Below are 23,926 nucleotides of genomic sequence, written 5' to 3'. Positions count from 1 at the left end.
GGAATGGTTAAAACACCAAAGAGAAGCTGAACAAGAGCACATTACCTGCTAATTCAAGAGGAGAAAACATGTTTCTGTGCATTATTTTCATGTTTTGGACTAAATGTCTTCACTGCAGTGGATCTTCTGGACCTTTGTGGATGTTTCCAGACATTTTTTGTTGGAGTTTTATCGACCTGTGGATCATTGAGAGACGTCAGCGGTGAGTTTCCTCAATGTTGTGTCAGTTTTAAAAAGGTTGTTTGTCTGCTGTTGGTGTTTATTGAGCCTTCTGCTGTGATTGGATCTTGAAATGGTTTGAATCAATCAATTGATGAGAATTTGAGCTTTCTAACAGTGTTTAACATCAAATGATGGGAAGATGAGTAAACAACAGGATATTTTCTGACAGCCCACAGGTGGACCGTCAGAACAGTCTGCGTGTGTGTGTGTGTGTGTGTGTGGCATGGCTGCTAGCTTAGTTAGCGGTTGCGTGTGATGTTGCCATTGTCATGGTGACTCAATCCTTCAAACACATCGTCCCGCTCACTTGTACTTACAGCTGCACTGTACTGTGATTGGTGTTGACGGTACTCTTATGTAGTACTACCTCTCCCAAATTCCAAGGAAGTACTTGTATTTTAGTTACTGGAGTTTTCTGACAGCTCATCAGGGGCCTAACTGACTGACCCCTGATGTCTCTGTGTGGGAGAACAAACTGTTAGTCTGCACGTGACTTTTTCACTAACAAAACAACATTTCTTCATTTCAACATGGAACATTTTCATGTTGTTACTTTCATCAAAGTTTAAAATAATCAAGCAGTCTTTGCTGCCATAGAATTAATGTTCATTTCATGAAGGAAGGGTTAGAAGCAACTCGGTGTGAGCTCAGACTCGACAACAGACCTGAAACTCTCCATTCGAAGGTGAAACAATTCTCTTCAGCTTGAGTTAACTTACTGTTTAAAGCTGCAAATCATGAGTGTCATGAAAGGTGTTGCTCTGAGTCGACATACCTGCATCACCTCACTGCATTTCCCCTCAGCTCTGTGGAGCCTTTTAGCCTCTTTAAGGCATGCTTTTGGTTTTACGGCATGTGAAAGTAGATTGAATACTGGGCTCACGTTCATCAGGAAGCCAGAAACATGACCTCCAAATAAATGCTGATGTTGCTGTTTGTCTGCTGAGTGTGTAAATAAGCAGCGATCACACGTCAGTTTTTGTTTACAGCTTGTTCTGCAGCCCCAAAGCTGCCAAAAAAACAATAAATACAGCTTTAATTCTCCGATTGATCACGTTAAACTGATAAAAGTCGATCCTCAAAACTGTAAAAACTGGCACAATCAATAAAAAGTACATGACAAAAACACCAAGAGCACTTTGACTTTTTTATTTCTTAATTTGTTAAAAATAACCATCAGAAACTTGCCATGGCGACAGCAGACAGGTGTCTGTAGTGTAGTTCACTGCTCCCCACTGAAACACTGTTCTTCAACATCTTGTGCCAACAAAATAAATAACAATCCCACATTTTCCATCGAGACAGAACTGAAAAAACATCCTCAAACCTAAAGATGTGCTGTGCTCTCCGTCTCTGTGCACTTTGACATGTGATGTCAATGTTTGCACTGGTCCAGGTTTCGGAGGTATTTTAGCAGGTGTGCGCTCACCGTGTGCAAAGATACCTCTGAAATATACACAGCGACATCACAAACAGTAGTGACAGAGACGAGGCCGGACTGGAATGCTAAAACATGGAAAGAGAAGTTTGTCTGCAGAGAGAATGACCGCCGCACGCCTTCAAATCCTGCCATGACTTCCTGGTTCAGCAAGTGCATAAAAAGCTTCTGGGAAACAGGTTCTTTGATTTAGGGAGACAAATAAACGTTTGGCTGTTTAAATATGAAAGACAGATCAAGAGAGCGATGATCGGGAAGGAGCTCCTTCGTTTTCAGTCCGACGGGTTCTGAATGACAATCAGGAAATAGTCCTTATCTGTGGAGACAAAGACAAAATGGTTAAACCCACATCAACAACAGTCTTCAAGGTCTTCTATTTTACTTAATAAGACAAAATTCTCTAAATCATGTGTGTAATTTTAATCACAAACACCCGGACAAGGCCTTTGTCTGATCTGAAGACTTTATTAAATGAGCAAAGTTACTGTTTAAATCAGGAAATCAACAAATCAACACCAACTCTGACAGTTTTCAGTTTTCTCTGCTGGACGCACATTTTGATCTGCAGCCAAACAAGATTTAAGTTTCAGATCCAGCTGAACAATAAAGGTTTTAAAACAATCAGCAACACTAAATCAGACTGTTCTCATTGAAGTATCAGATTAAAGTAAAGTAACAGCCGAACTGTTCAGAGCAGCTTCGTTATGAGCTGCATCATCAAAGCTGAATCCTGCCCGTTTCCAGATGGTGTAAACTGCAATGCAGAGGCTATAAACTGGACATGATGCGTCCAAGGGGGGCAGAGAGCCTCTAATCAGTCGGCTTGATGACTGAAATCGACCACAGCAGCTAATGTTGTGGAATTAGTTTCTCTGCCAACTGCTGGTGAGCAGGAAATACTTTCTGTCTTTGACTGGTGCAGTTTTCTGACTCTTCTAAGACTGAAGGCCTCAAATATCTTCAAAGTCTCTGTGTTAGTTAGTCAATCATTAATCATCAAAGTTCAGTTCTGCTGTCACTCATTGTCTGCTCTCAACTTTATGCAAACAGATGCAAAGTTCTTCAAAGACGCTGTTTGTGGCTCAAAGGCTGCTTTACACACAGAATCAGATATTTTCTTTAATGACTGGTTCACATTTTGCCCACATGAACAATGAAAGTGTTATTGGTCCCTGCAGCTGCAAAGAAACGGCTTCCTGAAGCAGCTTCAACGTGAGAGAAGATCCACAGTCGACAGTGTGTGTGTGTGTGTGTGTGTGTGTGTGTGTGTGTGTGTGTGTGTGAAGAGTATGAAAATATCTGTGTTTCCTCACTGAGTCACAACAGACAGATATCAACACAAAGCAGGAATCTGGTCCTGAACAGACTATCAGTCTGGAAGATTCTCACTTGGTTTGACCGACGAGGCCTCATACTGGATCCAGTGGAAACCAATAGAGAAGAAGAAGAAGAAATGGATTTGATCCATCATCACTGCTTTAAGAACAGTTCTCTTTACAGCCAGTGCGGACAGAAGGACTGATGACAGTGACCAATGATGCTTTCAATGTACGTATGGTCATGTGAGCGCTGTATAAAGATAGAAAAAGGTGAACTGGCCCTTGAACGTTCATCACGAGGAACAAGAGAATCTGATCAGCATCCAAAGACAGATTTCATGTTTGTTGTTTTCTGAGGACTCTATGTTTCATGAACCTTTTATTTCTAATTCTGAGGCGGCTGTAGTTCAGATGATCGAGTGAGTCACCCATTCATCGTATGGTTGAATACAACGTACACATTCAAACTACTCCAGAATTAAAAAATGCCAGTTGAGTGAGAGAGCAAAGCAGTGTCACAACGTTAAAGTTGTCTTCAACGGCTCTCGGTGCTTCCTGGAGAAACCATCCATTAAACTGGAGACTGGTTTGTGTGACGTGCAGATTGAAGTCCTCACCTGGAGCGATCATGATCTCGTTCTTCTTGGAGCGCACACGGAGAAAGGTGAGGTCGTTCTGGGGGTCGATGTCTCGGACGGTGCTCCTGGCCTTCATCACCAGCTGGTGGATCAGTCCTGCGTACTGCACCGTGCTGGCGTTGTCCAGAGTCGTCTTGATGGGGATTCCTGATGGAAGAAGGAGAAATGGGTTCATTCATTTCTGTGACGCCACATTGAGTAAACTGTTACTGGAAGTTTCACTGATCTGTAACTTGGTTATTTCTTTGAATTTAGCTCAGGATGGAACTAAGCAGAACTCAGGTGACATGTTTCTGAGTACTATAGTCTGTCATTTTATTCTGTTTTCCTTCTGCATGTGCATCATAAACACAGTGAAAATAAAACTGTCTCTGGCTGAACAGCAGTGAAGTAAAACTTTACATGAATCAATATGAAGACATCTTTGAATTTAGCTGCACTATTTTGATGCTGGTAATGTAAACGGGTGGCTTTATGCCTAGTAGAGATATCAGGAGAGACACAAAGGAAAAGTAACTGCAGGCTTTGCCTTCGTCTCACCTTCTGAATTGACGATGATGATGCCCTGTACTCCCTTCTGGCCCTGAATTCTCTTCAGTGTTTCCTCTACTTCAGCCTGGGAAACGGAAACATGAGTGAGCATCACTTCATTTAGCTTCTGAGTGGACTGAAATCCGACAGATTATCACAAAACGGTACGACAACAGCAGCTTGAGCAAAGAACATTAAAGTAGCTGCTGCCAATACTGTCAAAACAAGCTGAAGAAGGTTAACTGACCACACCGCTAAACCGACAACGCCCGACTAGCATAGGTAAGCTAGCCAGTTAGCAATGTATTAAAATCTCTCCAATACGATTATTTATTCACAACAACAACGACGGAAATATGAACGTGTGTTTGAAACAGATGTTGGACAGTCATCGCATCCTACCATTTTACTTCTGTGAGGACAAATCTGTGTCAGAAATTGGCCTCCGAGCTCAGCAAAATAAAAGCTAACAGAACAGTTTTGTTGCTGGGAGAAGACAACTGACGTAAACTTCCGGGTCAAGTGCCGCAATGCTGCGTTCACGTTCCAGGGCAAAATCGGAGGTTCATCAGCTCGGTCTCAATTCCAATGTTTCTCTCCCAAAATCCAATAATCAAATAAGACATCACGTACAAACATATAGAAACATGGATGAATTTAATTATCATAATTTTCCATTTATCTTATCAGAATGGACAATAACTATTGACTTGAACAAGTGGGACTGTCCTTGAGCGTTTCTATATGTTCTGTTTCATTTTGGTTCTGGCTATGTTTTCCAACTATTTATCTTAATAAAACTCATAGTAAACATTTAAGCCCTTTTTTCATTTTCTAATGCCACCAAGACCTATTTGTTGACGAAAAAAGTTATTATTTGGAAATGAAATTAACCCACAAAAATAGTACAGTCTTCTGACCTATTTTTCTTCACTGTCACTTCTTTCTGAAATAATCCTCAAAGGAAAGTCATTTTTTAAAATATTCTCTTTATCTATTAACACATTACATCAAATCTTATTACACTTTAAGTTGGCAATATTCAGTCCATTTTCTCCATCTGTTACCATTTGTATACTTTCTAGGTGTACATGTAATCCTTTCCACAGAGAGTACTTCTGACCGAGTGTTTTCTTGTTCTTCCACTTGGCTGTAAGTAATGGACTCATAGCAAGAAGACAGTTCCAAATCTATTGTGGAAAATTACATTTCAGTATCATCTGAACTTCATTATGTATTTCTTGCCAAAAGCAAAGGAAAGTCCCTCTATTGTTAGTTCTGTACCAATCAAAGTAATAACTCAGAGCAGTCAGTCTCCTCCTGGTTTTAGGTTTCTGATAACAAATGTTTACATTAAACAGTTTGTCATGACGGAAACAACTGACAGTTCAAGAAATAATGAACATCCATCCATTTAGTGCGTGAAGGACTTCCGTGCGTGAAAGTTCTTGATGTCATTCTGCCAGAAGTTCAGACCTGCATTCCTCACCAATAGTTAAACTCTGGAAACACTAAAAACTCAATTACAAAATGTTTTAACCTGCAAATAAATGACGTGTTTGTTCAGGTTTGCGTCGTTCGACACAGCTTCAGGTTTTTTAGACCAGTCGCGTTGTTTATTTTTTTTAATTTTTCCTCGTGAAGAGTCTGTAAGTAAACAGTGTGGGCGCGGCCAGCAGCTGCGTCAAATCGGACACAACCAGACAAGCCAGGACCGGAAGTTCAGAGATGCTGCCTTCAAAGTAAAACAGGAGGAAACTTTTGGAAGACAGTAGTTTCACTAAAAACGAAAAAAAAAATGAAAGATGAAAAATGTATTTGTGAAGTGTTTAACTTACTCTGTAAGATTCGTGTTTTCGTCTCCCAAATAAACCCCCTTTAGACAAATTAATGATCCTCCTGCTCCTGTCAACATCAGACCATTGCAGCAACAACCAGTGATATGAGCCACCAGCACCAACCATCCATCCAGATCCTTTTATGTGTGATGTTGTGTCAGTAACATTTTGGGATGAGTATTCTAAATTTCAGAGGACAGTGTTGTTCTTATTTCGCCTACACTGATTTTTAAAACTTTCCTGGTTTCAGTGGTCTTATGATCTCATGACTATAGACTGAACAAAACATGGGTCTATCTTTTGGACTTTTATTTTTTAAAATCAGGATCGGAAGTTGTACCTGACTCTCGCTGACATGGTCACGTTCCGGGTTTTTGGCATCTTTCCGCTCCAGAGTTTCATTCACGTCGTTGACTGAAAGCAGCGAGTAATGGACGAGAAAGACGAAGATCTTGGTAAGCAAGAAAAAAAACGGAGAAATGTTTTTAGACTTTAGCCGCTGCCGAGTTAGTGTGTTTCCAGCGGGGCACAAGTTTTCAGACCCTCTCTGTTCACCGGAGGGTTGAACCGGAGCTTAACGCGTTAAACCGGGTTAGAAAATCCACCTTGTCTGTGGTGTTTACACTGATTTCAGTGCTGTTCAGTGCAGTCTGAAGCTGGTCTGAAGCTGGTCTGAAGCTGGTCTCAGTCGTGTGTAGACGGTCTAAAGCTGAAGTGACTGAACGGACTCAGTGAGAAACCGACGCACCGCGGTTCACCGTTTAACGGACACTACAGAAAGTCGGTAACGAGTCGGTAAAAACTGTGATTTTTCCTCTAATGTGATCAGAAACATTTTCCTGTCAGCTGTCAGAGTCACTGCGTGTTTTTGTGAACTTAGAAAAGATTTTTTTTTTATCGTGTTTCTAAAGTTTGTTCATAGCTAGCTTATGTTACTGATAGCTGTCTGTTAGCAGGTGAAATTGTCAAACTTAGTCAAGATAAAACTTTATTGATTTATTGATTTACAGGATGACGTCATAGAATTTATATATAATTTATATGATTACTGTGATGTTGGTGTGTTGCATTTTTCCATATCTTATGAAAAGACTCCTGCAGAGGTGGTTTTGTACTTGTATTCAGTTGTAAACTGGAACGCCTGAATTCATCTTCAGAACATGACGACTCGATCAATAAGTCAAACTCCAGCCTGTAAGAGACGAGACGGAGCAGACGAGGCAGAACAACGTGACGCAAGAAGAACAAAATGAGACTTAACAATGAGATGAAATCAAATATAGAAAATCAATAATGTACAAATAGAACACATACAGTCACAGAGTAGTTACAGTTCAGTAAATATGGAGGATTCAAAGTGCCAAAATCCAAATTAAACAAATTAATTAATTTGCAATTAAATGATATCAGAAATAAATGTAGCCATTAATTAATTTAAAATATGACATATTTTTGATTTATTTTGCGTCTGTATTTATTTACCTTTGTATTAATTCCCCTGTTTATTTACTTTTCCATTTATTTTTCCATTTTCAGATTCACCAAACTTGATTGAAATTGCTTTGTTGCAGCATTTATTGCTCAACACACAGTTAGAAAGATGGATAAAACACTACAAAAGGTAAAAAACTACAAAGTTACAAACGACCATAAAGATAACATGGACTTAATAATATTAGTAATAATAATGATGATGATAATAGAAAAAATATGGTGAAAAAATAATAATAGATTTCAGAGTATACTCTGAATACAAGATAGTAAAAATAATGCTGATAATGGATTTATAATTTATTTCTAAATGTATTCACTTTCAAATTTATTTGTTTGTTATTCTCCCTTTGTATCTTTATATATTTCCCAAAATGTATTTATTTCTGTATTTTGTGTTTGCAGTTCTATATACATTTCTGCCTCATTATGCCAGCGAAAGAGTTGATCTTCTGTTGATCGACAGACTGATTGATCGATCGATAGCTCGACCTCTAGCTGACTTGTGTTTTATGCTACAAACAACCAAAAACCAGCCTCCAGCGTTTGTCGTGTAGGACTCGTTGTTGACCGCCTGCAGGCCTGATGTCTCAGTCCACTTTTACATCTGTGCTCAAGGTGAATTGACTAAAAACGAGATGTTTGGTGCAGAGAGAGAAAAGGTCCCGTTGGTCTGCAGGAGTATTTTGGATGCATTGTCCGTTCAAAGCTTCAGTAATCAGTTCGGCTTTGTTCTCCCCCTTTTTTTCCTCTCACATTCCTTCTCCCCCTCCCTCCCTCTCCTTGTATTTTTCTCTCTCTTAATGAGTCTGCCCCCCCCCCCATGCTGTTCTCACAATCCGTCCATCTCAGCTCAGATCTTTTTGGGGAAACACCTTCTCGCTGGTATTTTTAGCCCTCAGACAGAGGTATTGTGTACAGTGCGTATAAGTACACTGTTTTATTTCTATCTGCGGGAGCTTGATGAAAACACAGCTATGAAAAACAGGAGTCACCGACGTTGGTTTGAAAATATTTGTGTCGGCAGAAATCATGACGCACGGAAGTGTCTCAATCAAGGCGCTATTGTGCTCATTTATATAGTATTACATTGTTTGAAAACATTGCATTCTTTGGTCGTTTGTGGGTTTATTTCTGCTGATGCTGCTGCAGTTATGGAGGTCAAAGCGTGACTAAATTTAATATTGAATACCAGTGAAATGCAATGTGTAAACATCATGCTGCCCACTCAGTCAGATTTAAACTTTGTAATCGTGAAGCTGATGTTTAATTATACGCCTGTTTGACTGATCTCATAAAGCTCTGTGGATTTTTGACATGCCCTGCTCAGAGAGGAAGATGGTGCAAATGACGTAATATTATTATTATAACCAGTTTATTATTTAGTCTCCACCAGCGGCCTGGACACATAAAACAGCAAATATTTGTTTCTTACGCTCCACTAAGTAAATAAGATATAAAGTGTTAATTAATGAGCTTTAGAGGTGCTGGGAGGCAGATTTCAGGACATTTGAACAGAGCTGGTGACATTGTTCACCCCCGTTTCCACAGTAGAAATACACACAATAAAACTGACAGGAGGTTTGTTTTAATATTTAGTAAAGTTACACATTAACCGTCACGGCTGTTTGCACAACAACGTAGTCAGGATTTACGATGCAGGAGTGGTCTGATCCTGAGTTTATAACAGCCACTGACAGTGATTACAGGCTTCATTTATCCTTAACCAGCCAACCTGAACTCCAGCTGCAGCTCAGTAATCTGCTGTAATCCCTGATGACTGACTGACGACGAGCTGTCAATCATTTCTGAGTTACATCCAAACAGTCAGGTTTAATGAAAACATTGGACCATAAAACAAAATGCTGTTTGTGGTTTGAGTCGAAGGAGGTTTGACCGAACAGTCCGTCTGCAGCACTTTCAACCACGTCACCTGGTCTTCATCAGCGGATGGACTTTGCTCAGCTGTCAGACGAGCAGCTGTCATAATTTCATCCACCGCACGTCTTAGAGTTTACGTCCACGTCGGCTCATAAAGTCATGAATAAAAGTTCGTTCTCGATCTTTGAAACTGTGAAGTTCAAGCTCAGTGTTCACTTTCCTCTCAGAGCTTTCAGTGGTATCACGTGGTCTTCATTTAAATTGGGGCTTTCTCGACCTTTTGTTCTTGTTCTTGCCGTCAAAAAGCTGTTTGCTCTCCTGCTCGTCAAACTCAAAGGAGGCGCGCACCTGTTTCAACAGCTCCATTATTACGTCTTCATTATCTGTGTGTTTATGTTGAGGAGCTGCGTTCATTCAAGACAACTGAGCTAAACAAAAACAAACTCCTTTAATTCCACGAATCATTTTATCCAGATTTGGGATTGAAAGTCTTTTTTAGGGTCCTGAAATGTGACGACAGTGAATCATTCGAAGCTTCGCTGAAGGTTAAAGGTCGTGAAGTGAAGCTGCTGTGTTCAGCTCTGAGGCTTGTCGTATTCACAGTGAACACAGTGTGGGTGGAAAAGGCTTTGCAGAGCAGATTCTGCAGTTTGTCCTGACATGCTTGGACAATGGGAGGGGTGGGGTCTGCCGTGCTTCTGTCAGAGAGCGGAAGCTGAAAACGATGAAGATTTCTGTGATTCGTCTCCTACGGCGTGCCGTTATCTGCTGCATCTGAGCTCTCTGATTGGACTGTTGTGACGTGCTGACGAGTATGGCTGCCGATGTGTTTGACATCATGTAAGTCATTAATGTGTGACATCAGCTGATGCTTTAATATGAGCGTGTCACCGTGGCCTCGTCTGTTTCCTGACAGCCGCTGCTAAAGAATGCTTCCTCCCTTCCTGCCACACTGACAGAAACACCCCCCCCCCCCCCCCAAAAAAAGAAAAGAAAGTTGATTTCTATTGTTAGCACTCGACTTTTTATGACATCAAATCATATTTAAGGAAAGAAAGAAAGGAAGGCCTGACGTCAGTGTCGGAGGAAAGCTTCGAGGGAAAGGAGGAGAAGGATTGATTTAACCCAGGTGAAACTCTTTAAGATAAGATAAGATAAGATAAGATAAGACATAACTTTATTAATACCATGTCCGGGAAACTATGTTGTTACAGTGAATATCAGCAAACGTCAGAAACATTAAATGATGCAGGGGAGCAAACGTTCTCCGCTCGGTGCTGTTAAATCTTTGCAGAAGAAGACACGAGGACACGACGTAGGACAGCCTCCTTCACATGAGCTTCCAGTCTCTTTGTCTCGTGTCTTTTATCAGTACATCTCGTCCTCCTCAGCCAATATTTTTCCAGAATATTTTGGCTTTTAAAATTTTTTGGGTGTTTCCACCCAGATTTTTTCAGGTTAACTTGAAAAGGAGCTTAAAAAGGTGGATGGACACAGTTCATCATCATCCTCAGGTGTGTTTGCTTGCAGTGAGACAGAAACTCCTCTTCTTTGCCTCTTTTCAGGCCCTTTTGATCCAAGCATACCAGCGGAGGGGCCGTCAGCGCCCCCTGCTGGCTGGCTGGACGACGTTCATGGATACGAGAGCCACAAAGGAGGAGGTGAGTCTTCTGTCCTCCTCTGGTCTTTCTTTAACCTGCTCCAGCCTTCATCTCCTGTGTGTGTGTGTGTGTGTCCAGAGGAAGACAGCCCGTTGTATCCCCCCCCCCCCGCCTATAACCCCCAGCCTGAGCTCGACAGGAACACGTCGGTGCCCAATGTCAGGTAACACAAACATCCAGAGGTCTCCGTCATTATGAAATGCTTCGTTGATGAGTCTGTGATGATTTCATATGAAATGTGAAGGCACGAAGGGATGAAAGACCCTCAGAACATGAGTGTGTTTGCTCCTCCAGGGTCCCCACGGTGTCCGAGGACGTGGCCAGAGCTGCCCTGCTGAAGTTTGTGGAATCCAAGTGGAGGTACAGCTCCAAACCTGCCAGGAACCTGACCTTCAAAGAACTCAAGCCCATCACTGTGTACCGGGTAGGAGCTCATCTCGTCCACAGATTCATCTTTGAAATGTTATCGCTCTGATGTCTAACCTTCACCAACGTGATGCATAACGATGTGCAGAGGGGCAGAACGAGTGCTGAGCATCTCTGTTTGAAGGGGCCTCGAAAAGGTTTGTTTGGGTGGAACTGAGACTTTAAATCTCACTGTTTGTAAAGAAATATGAACTATCATGATTTAATATAAACTATCATGATTTAATATAAACTATCATGATTTAATATAAACTGTCATGATTTAATATAAACTATCATGATTTAATATAAACTGTCATGATTTAATATAAACTATCATGATTTAATATAAACTGTCATGATTTAATATAAACTGTCATGATTTAATATAAACTATCATGATTTAATATAATGATCCACGGATGCTGCAGCCTTTGAGCTTGGTTCCAAACATTTTTGGACAGATTTGTGGAAAGCGTCTTCTTTCTTCGTTCGTCTGGGTTTTATTTGTTAGAAACTTCTTATTATTATCCTTGTTGTTCTTATCTTCATTGTTTAATTTTGCATTATTTGAAGTGTCTGATTTTATCTGCTTCAGTCACAAAGTGTTTGAATCCTGTTTCAACCATTTGAAGCTCTTTGTTTTGAAAAGTCAGATTAAGTTTATTATTGTTACTTCATGAACTTCATACTGTAATAAGAAATGACAATGTAAGACTTTCAGCTCCGGTGTGGATTTGACACAAAGCACCATTTCCATCCATCATGTCTGTGTGAAGCTCCGCTCCAGTTGTGCCTCTTGTGTTTTAAAGTCCTCTCTTCTGGGAATCCATTGACTGATTGATTGATTGGCTGAATGAAGTGCTCACGTCCAGCCGTTGTTGTCTGATCGTCTTCCCTCTGCAGTATCGTCTGGAGACCTACACTGAGACCAGAACCAGCGGCTGGAAGTTTGAACCCTACAATGGTAACGCTTGACTCTGAGCGAACAAGTTACTGCTAACGTCAGCTCTGTTCATGAATGATCGGATTAGCGTGGATAGAAAGGGATCTGCGCTTAGCATGTTAGCATGCTAACATTAGCACATTAGCACTAAACACAAAGTTACAGTTGAAGCTGATGGGAAGGTCATTGGTTCTGCAGGCTGTTGCACAGTTTGATGTGATGATAGCGCTGGATTAAAGGTCAGGGGTCAGGCCAGAGGTCAGGGGTCACCAAAGTGGTAGATACATCATGAGGGGAGCCAGGGGTCATGAGTAGACCAGCCAACAGCCGCACCATTACCTCCATTGATGTGTCTTTCCTCAAACAGGACAGGCGGTCGATGGTCCTCAGTTTGGAATGAGCCCCCCGCCGTGGGACATTCCTATGGCGTTGCCTCGGATGTTCACCGACAGGGTGGAGAAGATCCGCGTGCCCCACTCGTCCTCCGTGAAGGTGTTATCTCAGACAGTCAAGATGTGTGTTGTAGCCTAATTTTAAGTTTTATTTGGATCAAAGTAAGATGCAGATGTTACCGTGTGTGTGTGTGTGTGTGTGTGTGTGTGTGTGTGTGTGTGTGTTTTAGACGTGTCACATGTGCAGCGGCTGTGGAAGGACTCTCTGTATCAGCTGCAATGGGAGAGGTCAGGTGAGACGTCTTGTTTTAAGCTTGAAGCAGGAGTTCAGTTCAGTGCGTCACTCTGAGTTAAAGCTGAAGACGTGATCTTCTCAGTGCGAAGCCTCTGACAGGAGCAGATTTTACATTTCTGTGTGTTTCAGTTGGTGTGAAGTAAAGTTGAGTGAAGTGGAAGCAGTGCGATGCACCTTCACACGCTGACGCCTCCATGTTTTCATCCATTGATGTTATGGTTACTCTCTCTATTCATTCATTGTTTTCTCTAAGAAAAATTTGTCCCTCATAGTTTCTAAAGGACTCGTTTTGTCCGACGGTTCAGCCTCACTGTCAGTGTTTTCACAGACGTACGAGGTTCACAGTGAGGTTAACTGTGTGTTATCTGATATTTTATCTGCTGTCGCTTTGTACTGCAGTTTAGGCAGTAATAACACACTGACACACACACACACACACACACACACACACACACCCACACACACACTGAGCTTAGAGAAGAATGCTGCATGGCGTCTTAACAATAAGGAAATGAGGAGCAGGCGTCTCACCTCCTGTCATGGCCGAGGTGGCAGGAGGAGAGAGTCCAGCCCTCCTGCTCTCTTTGCCGTCTCTCTGTCTGAACGTCCTCCTCCCTCTTGCAGAAGCGTTGTATATCCTGCCACGGCAAAGGGCACCGAAAGCAGCACGGGAATCACAGGGGGTCCTCAGGGAGCACACGCTGCTCCTCCTGTCACGGGAGAGGCCGAAAGAGGTGAGAGGAGAGCCAGAACACACGAAGGGAGTGGAGTGCTTGTTTCACTGACAGCTCAATGAAAACATGGCTGATGACGGCGCCGCGGACACGTCACCATCTTTACTGACTGTCCTGTCAGTCAGAGCGTCCAGCGGACGAACAGCCTGAGCACACAGGACGTCCCGTGAAGACAGATTCTGTCAGGAGCGACTGATCAATCAGTCGACGCTGGTTCACAGCGTACGAACGGCTGAGATGTGTGTGATTGAAAACGCTCGTCTGTGTGTTCACACGTGGTGGTTTTCTTTTCAACGGTGTCTGTCGCTCCGTGTCTGACCGTCCATGTGACTCAGTGAGTAATGAAGCGACGAGCCGCCGAATGTCAGAAGCTCTGCGGGTGGAAACGTTTGTCCAGAACGTTTGATGTCTGTGATGATGGCGGAGAGGCTGTCTGACTGTCTGCCCCCCCCCCCCCCCCCAGGTGCATCTCCTGCCACGGCCAAGGCTTCAAGACCTGCTCCGTTTGTCACGGCTGCAAAAACCTGCTGCACTTCATCCAGCTCACTGTCACATGGTACATCAGCACACACACACACACGCACACACACACTCATTTCCACTCAAATCTGTCCAAAAATCTGTGTGTGTGTGTGTGTGTGTGTGCAGGAAGAACAATGTGGAGGACTTTATTCCCGACCGCCAGCCCGACTTCCCCGACAAGAAGTTTGAGAAGGTGACGGGGGATCCTTTCTTCGTCGACGAAAGTGTTCTGGTAAAAACATCTTTTATTCTAATGAGGGATTCATGTCAGAGGTCAAAGGTCAGAGGTCAGCGTCTCATGAACGCTGCTGACACATCCGTCCGTTCAGTCCACGTGGACTCTGATTACAGGCCTGGACTCCAGAGGTCGGCCTCAGTGACTGACGTCTGTCCTCTGGTGTGTCCTTCCAGGTGTATCCGATCCTCGGTTTCCCCGATCAGGAGATCTGCGACGTCTCCAGAAGAATGATCAACGAACACCTCCAACGCTTCACTTCCACCAGCCGCATCCTGCAGCAGGTACGATGAACACCTGCAGACTAAGAAACGTCCGTGCAGCAGCCCACTGAGGTCTGTCTGCAGGTCTACCTGGACAGGTGGACTCATCTGAAGTCGTTCAGAGTCTCTTCCTGTGTTTTAGGGTCGGGGGGTTTTTACACGTCCGTGACTCATGAAGTGTTCATAGCTGGACGTTCTCGGGGTTCCCATGGCAAAAGAAAGCTTAGTGTAACACTGCAGTAAGATGAGACACCTGCCTCTCTCAGGTGACGTCCTCTGGACACCTGCTTCTCTCAGGTGACGTCCTCTGGACACCTGCTTCTCTCAGGTGACGTCCTCTGGACACCTGCTTCTCTCAGGTGACGTCCTCTGTGCTCCACGCAGTGAAGGTTCAGCTGCGTTTGGACACAGTGAAGAACATTTAGACGAGATGCTGAATGTTCGGTTTGTGTCTGTGGATTCAAAATGGAGGCAGTGATGCTGACGTCTCGACGGCTTTTCTCTGTGTTTGCAGCGTCAGGCCATCGAGCTGGTGCCCCTGACTCACGCTCACTACACCTACAGCGGGAAAGACTACAGCTTCTTCGTCTACGGAGTGGAGAACGAAGTCTTTGCCGCCAAATATCCGTCTGCGTGCAGCATTCTGTAAGAAACATCCAGCCGCGTTTGACCCGTCATCCCGACCAGACGCCATCACGTCGGCGGGTTTGTGCAGACGAGTCGTCTGTTTAACGTTCCTTCATGTGTTGAAATCTGTTGTTGTGATGTTAAGTTAGTCAGAAATGTGCATTAATACACAGCAGTCTGATCCTACGAGCCTGCAGGTGTCAAAGGTCACGGCCTTCCAGCAGAAACCTTTCTTGACCTTGAATTTCCAGAAGATTTGTGATATAAAATGATCGATTTTAAACTTAATTGGAGATGACAGATTAGAATTTAAGGTTAGAAATTACAGATTTGATTTCATAGCATCAAACATTTTCCCCATGATGCCTTCAGGCTCCGTGTAATCCAGGACGATAGAGTCCAAGTCCTCCTCTACCTCTTCACTGTCAGCTCAGACTGAGAATATCTGCCGTCTGCACTCGCGGTGCGGCGAGCGGCTGCTGCTGACTTTGTGGCGTTTAGTGCTGAAATGTTCGCCGTGTCGCTCGGAGCAGACGTGTTTTCAGACGACGGATCGTCTTTGTTGTCGTCGCTGTGAGTCGACTCGCAGTCGGTCTTTCTTCAGCCTGAAGCTCCTCTGTCGGACATTAAAAACATGTTTTAGTCCGTTAGTTCTTCAGCGTGTCCGTCAGTCTGTCCCAGTGTTTTCCTCTCTGTCTTTGTCTGAACGTCTGTCTCTGCGTCTCTGTCTTTTCTGTCCATTCCTTCCTGTTTCACTGTCATCAGTTTTCTTGGATAAACTTTGTAACACGACTGAGCAGGTAAACCTGATAAATCTCTGTTTTGGTTTTGAATGGGACTCAGACTCGACCAGCTTCACTGACGATGAGTGTGAAATCATCGTTAAAGCAGGTTAAATGTTGTTAGCTGTGCTTTTTGAAAAGGGATTCGGCTGAAATTTGGTACCAGAGCAGCTGATGGATCAGAGGATATTTATATATTAACGCAGGAAAATCTCCTTTGAAAAGTTGGAAAAATAACTTTAGAGGGGAAACTGGTGAGTTTCATGGAGACGGAGGAAAAGGAAGCGTTTGCCGTTCGCTGCCTTCAGGTTTCTCGTTCTGCTCTCCATCCGGTGCTTTAAACACACTGTTATTAATGTTCTTATTAAATATGATGAGTCTGACGCTCACAGCTCCAAAGTCCAAACTGACCCAGGATCAGAGTTTACTGCCGACATGTTTGTTCAGATGAAGACGAGCCGTCGGTCAGATGTGTTTTTTCCTCTCAGCTCAGGTTTCTGTGTGCATGAAAACATAAAAACAGTTTTCAGTCTCTGTGTTTCAGTGAGCGTTTGAAGATTTTACCTCTTTGGATTCAATGTAAAGGACTGAAAATTCATGCCAGAGGTGTTTTTTGTTTTTCTCCACTTTTGAAGAGGAAAAAGTTTTATTCTTTTATAAAACATCATAAAACCTGTCAAATATATTCAATATATTCAATAAATCTGTTATTTCATGTCATCGTCCTGCAGTGTCTTGACTTCAGTCCTCAGAACGTTTGTGTGCTGAAAAGCAGCGAGGAATCAGTTTATTAGAATAACAGGAATATTTCAAGTTTTAATATTTAAAGAGTCAAAGCTGGATGACAGAAATCAGACGGGATGCAGGAATAATCGGATTTGACTGGAGGACTCAATCAGAGCTCTGAAGAAGCTCCTGAAGGAGCGACTTTACCTTCCTCACACTGATTTTTGTGCCTTTCAGATGTTTTTTCTCTGATCTCGTCCCACATTCAAAGAAACCGAACAGGAAGTTCAACAATCAGGAAAAGATCAGTTAGATTTTGAGGAAATGTGCAGTTCAGTGTTTGTATTCAGGTTTTTGTTTCTTCTTAGAAAGATTCTTTAAAATATGACCAAGTACTGCAGTACAGCAAAGTAACAGTACATTTACTCAAGTACTGTATTTATGTACAGTTTCGGGGTACTTGGGGTACTTCTACACGTCCTATTTCAGTGTGAAGTCTGTTAGACCTTCCATTAAAAACATGAAGAATTTTCAAAATAAAACATTAAGATCAATCGTGTGTTTCCAAACCGGCTTGTCGTCTCATGTGTCAAAAAGAATGAAAGAAATAGAGAAAAGACAAACAGAGGACAGAAATCTGTGAACGTGTCTTTGTCCTCATCAATCATCTCATGACCCTTCACACTCACTCCTGTGTTAACAAAGTAATTCCACGTGGGGGCGCTGTGCTGCAGAAAACAGTGGCCTGTCTGAAGGTGTGTTCGCAGACACCATGTGCTGTGGGAAATAAAGCAATTCAAGCTCAAACATCAGGAGCCAAAGGTTTGGTTGAAGAGGAAACTCTGAGCCTGTCGAGCAGACATTTTCTCTGAAAGTTTGAAAAATGTCAGATTTTTTTTTTTTTTAATGTTTGGTGACTTTTGGAGCTGATGATCAACACGAAGAAGAATCGTCGCTGAACAGGTGCAGAGGTCACCTGCTTTTCTTCAGGTGTTCTGGGCAAATGAAGACAGATTACACATAATTAAGGCGAGTCGAGGAAAAATAAAGAGACATTTTGATCTCAGTCAGAATCAGGATAAACTTCTAAACCAGTTTTCAAACACTTGTGTAGCTTTAAACTTTCTCCTTTGAATGTCTTTAAAGACTTTCTGCAACAGGTTCGACCTTCTGTCGACAATGAAACTGCATTTACTCAAGAGCTGTACAGAAGTAACAGTCTGATGTACTTGTACTTAGGTATCTGAGTACTGTGCAGGTCTGTGTTTCAGTGGATTTCCAGCCTGCTGCCTTTTGCAGAGAGTTACTGCTTTTCTGATTCTTTTACAAGTTAAACATAAAATAAACTCTTAGAATTTGATCCTTCACATTAAACACAATCTGAGCAGTACCAGTAAAGTAGTTTGATGAAGCACCAGCTGACAAACTGTCTGATGAAGATACTTCCACGTGTTTGTTTACGTGACGCTCTGAATGTCGGATGTTATTTGTCATTCAGTATTTTTACATCTTTGTGCAGAATTTGTCACCTTTGTTAATCTAACTGATGTGAGTGTTTCTTCCATCACACTTTTTACTAAATTTCCCACATTTACAGACATTTTTCATGTGAAGTTGTATCTTTTTTTTCTCTCTTCCTGTTGCAGCCAAATATTGAAATGTTTAATATTAAACCAGCTTTTATTTACTCTTCATATCTTAAAGTGTATTTAATTTGATAATTAATTTTCTGATTTCTTCCTGTCATCGTGTTTACATGTTCTGTTTTCCACCTTTTATTTGTTTCCTTTTGCTTCTACAGACTCATTCTGACGTGAAACCCTTTGAGCTGCTGTGTTTGCTCAGCAGACATCAGCGTGATCCAACCTCCACCCTGCAGAGTCCGGATGTCGGAGCTTCCGGGCAGTCCGTGAAGGCAGCAGCGGGCAGCGGAGGGACGGTGCGTTTGAGGGCGAAGCGGCGCTTCAGCCCACATGTCCTCAGTGTGTTTATAGCGCGTGGAGCTTCAGGTGAGCCGACGCTGAACTGTCCGGTTGTCCGGATCCGCCCTGCTGCTCGGCTGAAGCCCGGAGGTCAGAGGCTCCTGCTCGGTGAGTTCATGACGTTTTACTCCGAGATGTTTGAAGTTTGGATGCGCCGCTTGATGCGCTGCTGCCGCTCAGGAGGGAACGAGCAGCTCGTGGATGTGACTGCTGGACAGGGAGGCTCATGGTGTCCTGATGGAGCTGGACTGGAGTCACAGCTGTGGACCGTGTGTGTTGTTTGCATTGAGCCTGAAGTTCAGTGAGGAGGAAAGAGGTTTTAGATGAAGTGTGACTGAACTGAAATGGTGTGAACCTGCTGAAGTGAAGAGGAGTGAAGAGGAGTGCTGATGAAGTGTTTCAGGCAGGATGAAGCTCCAGCTGATCACATCTTTGATGGTGACCTTTCTGTGAACATCAACTTTTCATTTTTCAGAACTTCCTCTGAATCAAAATCAGCCTGTTTCACGTTTCTTCTAACTTCAGCTGAAAATGGTTCAAACCTGGTTTCAGAGGTTCTCACTGTGTTGGTCTGTCAGCAGCTTTCAGTCCTCAGAGCAGACTTCAGGTTTGATATTGATTTCCAGTCGTTGAAGGGTCTGTGGGCTTCGTGTAGGAGTGTTTTAGGTGGTCACTGAGCACATTTCAGGAGTCCTGGTAGACGTTTGGTGGTCTCTGAGGTTTGACTCAGCAGCATGAGGAATATTTTTAATTAATGATCTCGACAAGAAGTTTGAGGCGGTGAGAACAAACCTCATGTGTTCATCTGAGAGCTGCAGTCGAACCGTCACAGAGTCACCTGTTTCAGAGTCCTCAGGTCAGAAGATGGAGGACTGGGCCGTCCCTTCAGCTGAGTCATTAAAGACAAGCCGTGTCTCCGTCTGTCCACTGTGACTAAACCTCCCCCAATTGTCCCCTGCCTTTCCTGTTATGAGTTCAACCCCCTCTGCTGTACAATCTGTGAGTGGGACTGCCGTTTCCTGCCCTGTGTGTGTGTGTGTGTGTGTGTGTGTGTGTGTGTGTGTGTGTGTGTGTGTGTGTGTGTGTGTGGACGTTGTTGTTTCCTGGCCGTATTGTGTCTCCTCTCAGACACTCGTTCTGCTGTAGTGATAATGGAGTGACGCTGACACACACAGCCACCTGTGGGAGGTGTGTGTGTGTGTGTGTGTGTGTGTGTGTGTGTGTGTGTGTGTGTGTACTTAAGAACACAAGATCAATAATCTGCTGATTATTTTCTTCATCACTTTATTATGAGGAGGTTCAGTTTACTGAGATTAAAAAAAAGAGCCGCCAACCACCAACAAATTCTGAATCGATTATTAAGGTGATTTTCTTCCGATCGACTAATTGATGAATCGTTTCTGCTCGATTAAGATCAACACAGCGACACAGATGGAGGTCACCGAGCATTCAGCCGCCGCTCCGCTCGTGTCGGCAGCCGAAAAGTCTTTTCTGATGAAGAGAAGTGAATTCAAACTGCAGCACTTTCTCCTCTGAGTGGGTCTGGAAAAGGTCTCCTCAGGTCCATTAAAGCAAGACATGAAGAGTTAGACGACAGCTGCTTCGAAGGACAGACACGCTTCCTGTGGTCACGTGACGCTGAAAGACCGACCTTTCACCATTTCTCTTCATTTGAACCAAAAAGATGCCAACGAACCGCAGAGGTGCTGTGGTGCTGTGGTGGACTGTGACTGACGGGAAGGACTGTTTTCCTTCTGCTCTCGTAGGAACGAGACGTGTTTTGATTGGACGCTGGCTCGTCGCTCACATTACTCGATGAACGTGTCACTGCGGCCGTGAATCCACATCACCTCTCAGCTTTCGTCAGTCGTTGGCCTTGGCCTGTTTTTGCTGAATGCTAATGTTAGCATTGTGGCTAAAATGGTTGCTCAGGTGACGTACCGCCCCTGTGTGTTTGGAGCAGCCTTTTACTGGATCAGGGTTCTTCTGCTCTGTGCTCTGTTGTTTGCTGTCGTGGGACTGAACCTGCAGCCTTCAGCCTGTTTCCTGCAGAGCAGACGCTGCCTCTCAGTCTCTGTTTGACGGTCGTTCATCTTCTCCAGCGCGTCTCTGAAATGTGCTTCTCATTCTCCGCACATGTGAGCCGTGTCTCCTTTGATTTCCTACAGGTGGTGCATCTGGTCGAAACGTGGCTCTGTTTTCCGCTCTGGGTTCGTCCGACCTCTCGTCTGTGAGGCCGTCCTGGCAGCAGGACAGCGAGAGGCTGTTTGAGGCTCCCTGAGGCACGAAGTCTTCACGTCAACATTAGCTCTCTAAATCAGCTCTGGTCTCTGAGTTTGTCTCTTATTGACACAGAGACAGAGAAACGTGTTCAGCTCTGCTTTATTTCTGTTAGTGTGGTTTGTCTGCAACTCTGCGTGTGTGTGTGTGTGTGTGTGTGTGTGTGTGTGTGTGTGTGTGTTTGCACATAGATGCAAGGGTTCAGGCTGTGGCTAATATATATATGTGTGTGTATAATATACACACACATATATATATTAGCCACACATATATATATACACATATATATATATATACACTGTATGTATATATATATATATATACATATACACACACACACACACACACACACACACACACACACACATATATATATGCATATATACATGTATAGCTGATTTTTTTATTTTGTATTTTACGTCTCTTTGCTCACACACTCTGCTGTCTGTGACCCTAACTTCCCCAGCGGAGGATTAATAAAGTTTATCTTATCTTATCTTATCTTATCTTATCTTATCTTATCTTATCTTAAAAGGAACAAATCCTCACACTGGAAACAAAGAGTGTCTCTAAAAATCTCTAAACCTGAACGATGAGTCAATTATCAATATTATTTGTGCTTCAACTAAGAATTATTTTCACTCTCAATTATTTTTACTGAAGCTGATAAATTGGTTATGAAAAGAGTTTCCGATAAATTTTATGTCCATCAGTTAATCTATTTGTTTCATCTCTAAGCACATTGATCATTTCAGTGCTGAAGTGTGTGTGTGTGTGTGTGTGTGTGCTTTGATTGGCTCAGGCAGCTTTTCTAATTGGTAACTGCAGTTCTGCGATAACAAAAGACAAATCTCTGTGAAGCTTTTATTTGGCCTTTGACCCCACGTGTTCATAAACATCTCATCACGTCCGTGTGTCCCGCTGCATGATGAACGCTCATGTGGGCTGTTAGCGTGAGTTAGGAGCTGAGGGCCGCAGACGGCGGGAGTCGGGCCCTCTGAGGCCGACGCGGGACAGACGCTGAGCGAGACTCTACATCACGTTTAATGGAGGAGCTGACAGCGTGCGTCCAGTCAGTTTCGGGGACGTGGCCCATTTCACTAAGTCACTTCTGAACCTCTTCTATCCTCAGCGGGCGAGTTTACATTAGTGGAGAGAAGCTGGACCAGAAGCACGGTGCAGCGGTGATAAATGGAGCTGGAAACTCCCTCACAGGTTTTTGGGATAATTTAAAGAAGCAATAAAAGAGACTTTTATGACCTCGTAGAATAAAAGATGTGCTGTACCGTCTGCTTCCATCGGCTTATTGATCCAAGCAAATCACCATGATCATAGACAAGCGAACGCCTCCTGAAGCAGGAAGATTAAAAACATTCAGCTTCAGAGGGATGAAGAGGTGCAACATGTCGCTAAGATTCAGGAGAAAAGTGAAAAAACTCCCTCATTTCATACAAACGGCCATAAATTCTCACATGAAAGCAAAAATAATACAATAAATAATAATAGAATAATACGTGAGGGTGTGGCCAGTACAAAGAAATACAGACTGGGTAAAAACACACGAGGGGGGAATTCGTGACGCAGAATAACAGCTCACATAGTAAATTATGTGTAATGTTCTGTCACACAGACGACGTCCATCAGTTCGTCAGCAGTGACGTTAAACTCACCACTTCCTGTAGATTTTTCACATTAAAAGCCTGGAAAAACACTGAGGAAAAGGGAACACTGATGAGCTGCTCTGATGAAATTAGTGCGACGCCACTGTTTGAGAATTCACTGTAATCAAACGCAGCTTCTGAATTTTTCCCTCTGCTGAAATAGTTTCTAAGTCCACTGGATTTCTTCACCTTGATAACCGGCTGTTCTATGTATGTAATGTAACGCCGATGATAAAATAAAATGAAGCCCGTGTTACGCCCTGATCCAGCTGCACACACACCAACCAAACGTCACCTCGTCGCCGCTCATGACTGAAATCAGACTTTCTGGTTTCTCCTAAAGAAACTCAAAACTTCCCATCGAAGGTGTGGACGCACAGAAAGCTCAGCAGCGTCTGACGTGGTGAAATGTAGATAATCTGCTCCGCCCGTCCATCCAAGCCAAGCAGGGTCCTCCACCCTCGCTCCTTCCTCCAGCCCCTCCTGCAGGATCCTGAGGCATTCCCGGCCCAGATGGGATAGTTAATCCAGTGTGTCAGTGGTCTACCCTGGGGTCTCCTTCCAGTAGGACATACCTGAAATACCTTCCCTGAGTCCAGGAGGCGTCCCGATCAGATTCCTCAGCCCACCTGTGTGCAGAGTGTTCCTCTCTGGGTCGTTACTCTGAGCTCTGACCGTGGCTGAGTGGGCCTAACCGCCATGCTCAGCTCCTTCTTCATCACGGCAGCCTGGTCGAACAGTCTCAGCTCCGTCTTACTCTCTGCGAACGTCAAGTTCTCCACGTGTGGCAGCTAACCTGAAAGGGCGAATCCACCGTTTACCTGCACAGCACTGCAGCCGTCAGCCCGGGAGGTGCAGACCCTCGACTCGACTTCACGTCTGGCAACTGACCACACTGTCTGTCCGTCTTTGGCTGCACCTGGACCGTTTGTCATGATCAGTGATGGGTCAGGTTTGATCGGACCTGACGTAGGTTCAATGTTGAAAAAAGAAAAAACTAAGAAAACGAGAATTTAGCGTGTTTCCACAAACTGGTTCGAGCAAAAAAATTTGGCCA

At 43.5% G+C, this 23,926-nt stretch overlaps 3 protein-coding genes across 3 annotated transcripts in view; 2 read left to right on the top strand and 1 right to left on the bottom strand.

The window, feature by feature from the left end:
- Nucleotides 1-1,356: 1,356 nt before the first annotated feature.
- dynlrb1 (dynein, light chain, roadblock-type 1) lies at nt 1,357-4,665 on the bottom strand. The gene is made up of 4 exons (XM_076746112.1): nt 4,551-4,665; nt 4,158-4,233; nt 3,597-3,764; nt 1,357-1,976 (listed from the first exon to the last, which is right to left on the bottom strand). The coding sequence occupies exons 1-4, from the start codon at nt 4,551-4,553 to the stop codon at nt 1,933-1,935; spliced, it is 291 nt and encodes a 96-aa protein (XP_076602227.1). The 5' UTR covers nt 4,554-4,665; the 3' UTR covers nt 1,357-1,932.
- Nucleotides 4,666-6,329: 1,664 nt separating this feature from the next.
- Nucleotides 6,330-16,936, top strand: LOC143329980 (protein SSUH2 homolog). Its single transcript, XM_076746100.1, has 12 exons — nt 6,330-6,441; nt 10,924-11,019; nt 11,098-11,182; nt 11,314-11,443; nt 12,331-12,391; nt 12,738-12,862; nt 12,993-13,055; nt 13,682-13,791; nt 14,255-14,347; nt 14,440-14,545; nt 14,725-14,832; nt 15,326-16,936. Exons 1-12 carry the CDS (start codon nt 6,417-6,419, stop codon nt 15,458-15,460), a joined length of 1,137 nt encoding a protein of 378 aa, XP_076602215.1. The 5' UTR covers nt 6,330-6,416; the 3' UTR covers nt 15,461-16,936.
- A 1,951-nt stretch (nt 16,937-18,887) lies between these two features.
- Nucleotides 18,888-23,926, top strand: part of LOC143329974 (semaphorin-3D) — a 73,621-nt gene continuing 68,582 nt past the window's right edge. Inside the window, exon 1 of the mRNA XM_076746087.1 lies at nt 18,888-19,036. The gene's annotated coding sequence lies outside the window, so the exon portion shown is untranslated. The remainder of the gene's footprint in view (nt 19,037-23,926) is intronic.

This window comes from Chaetodon auriga, chromosome 2 (genome assembly GCF_051107435.1).
Source record: "Chaetodon auriga isolate fChaAug3 chromosome 2, fChaAug3.hap1, whole genome shotgun sequence".
NCBI lineage: Eukaryota > Metazoa > Chordata > Actinopteri > Chaetodontiformes > Chaetodontidae > Chaetodon > Chaetodon auriga.
This window is presented reverse-complemented; position numbering and strand designations above follow the sequence as displayed.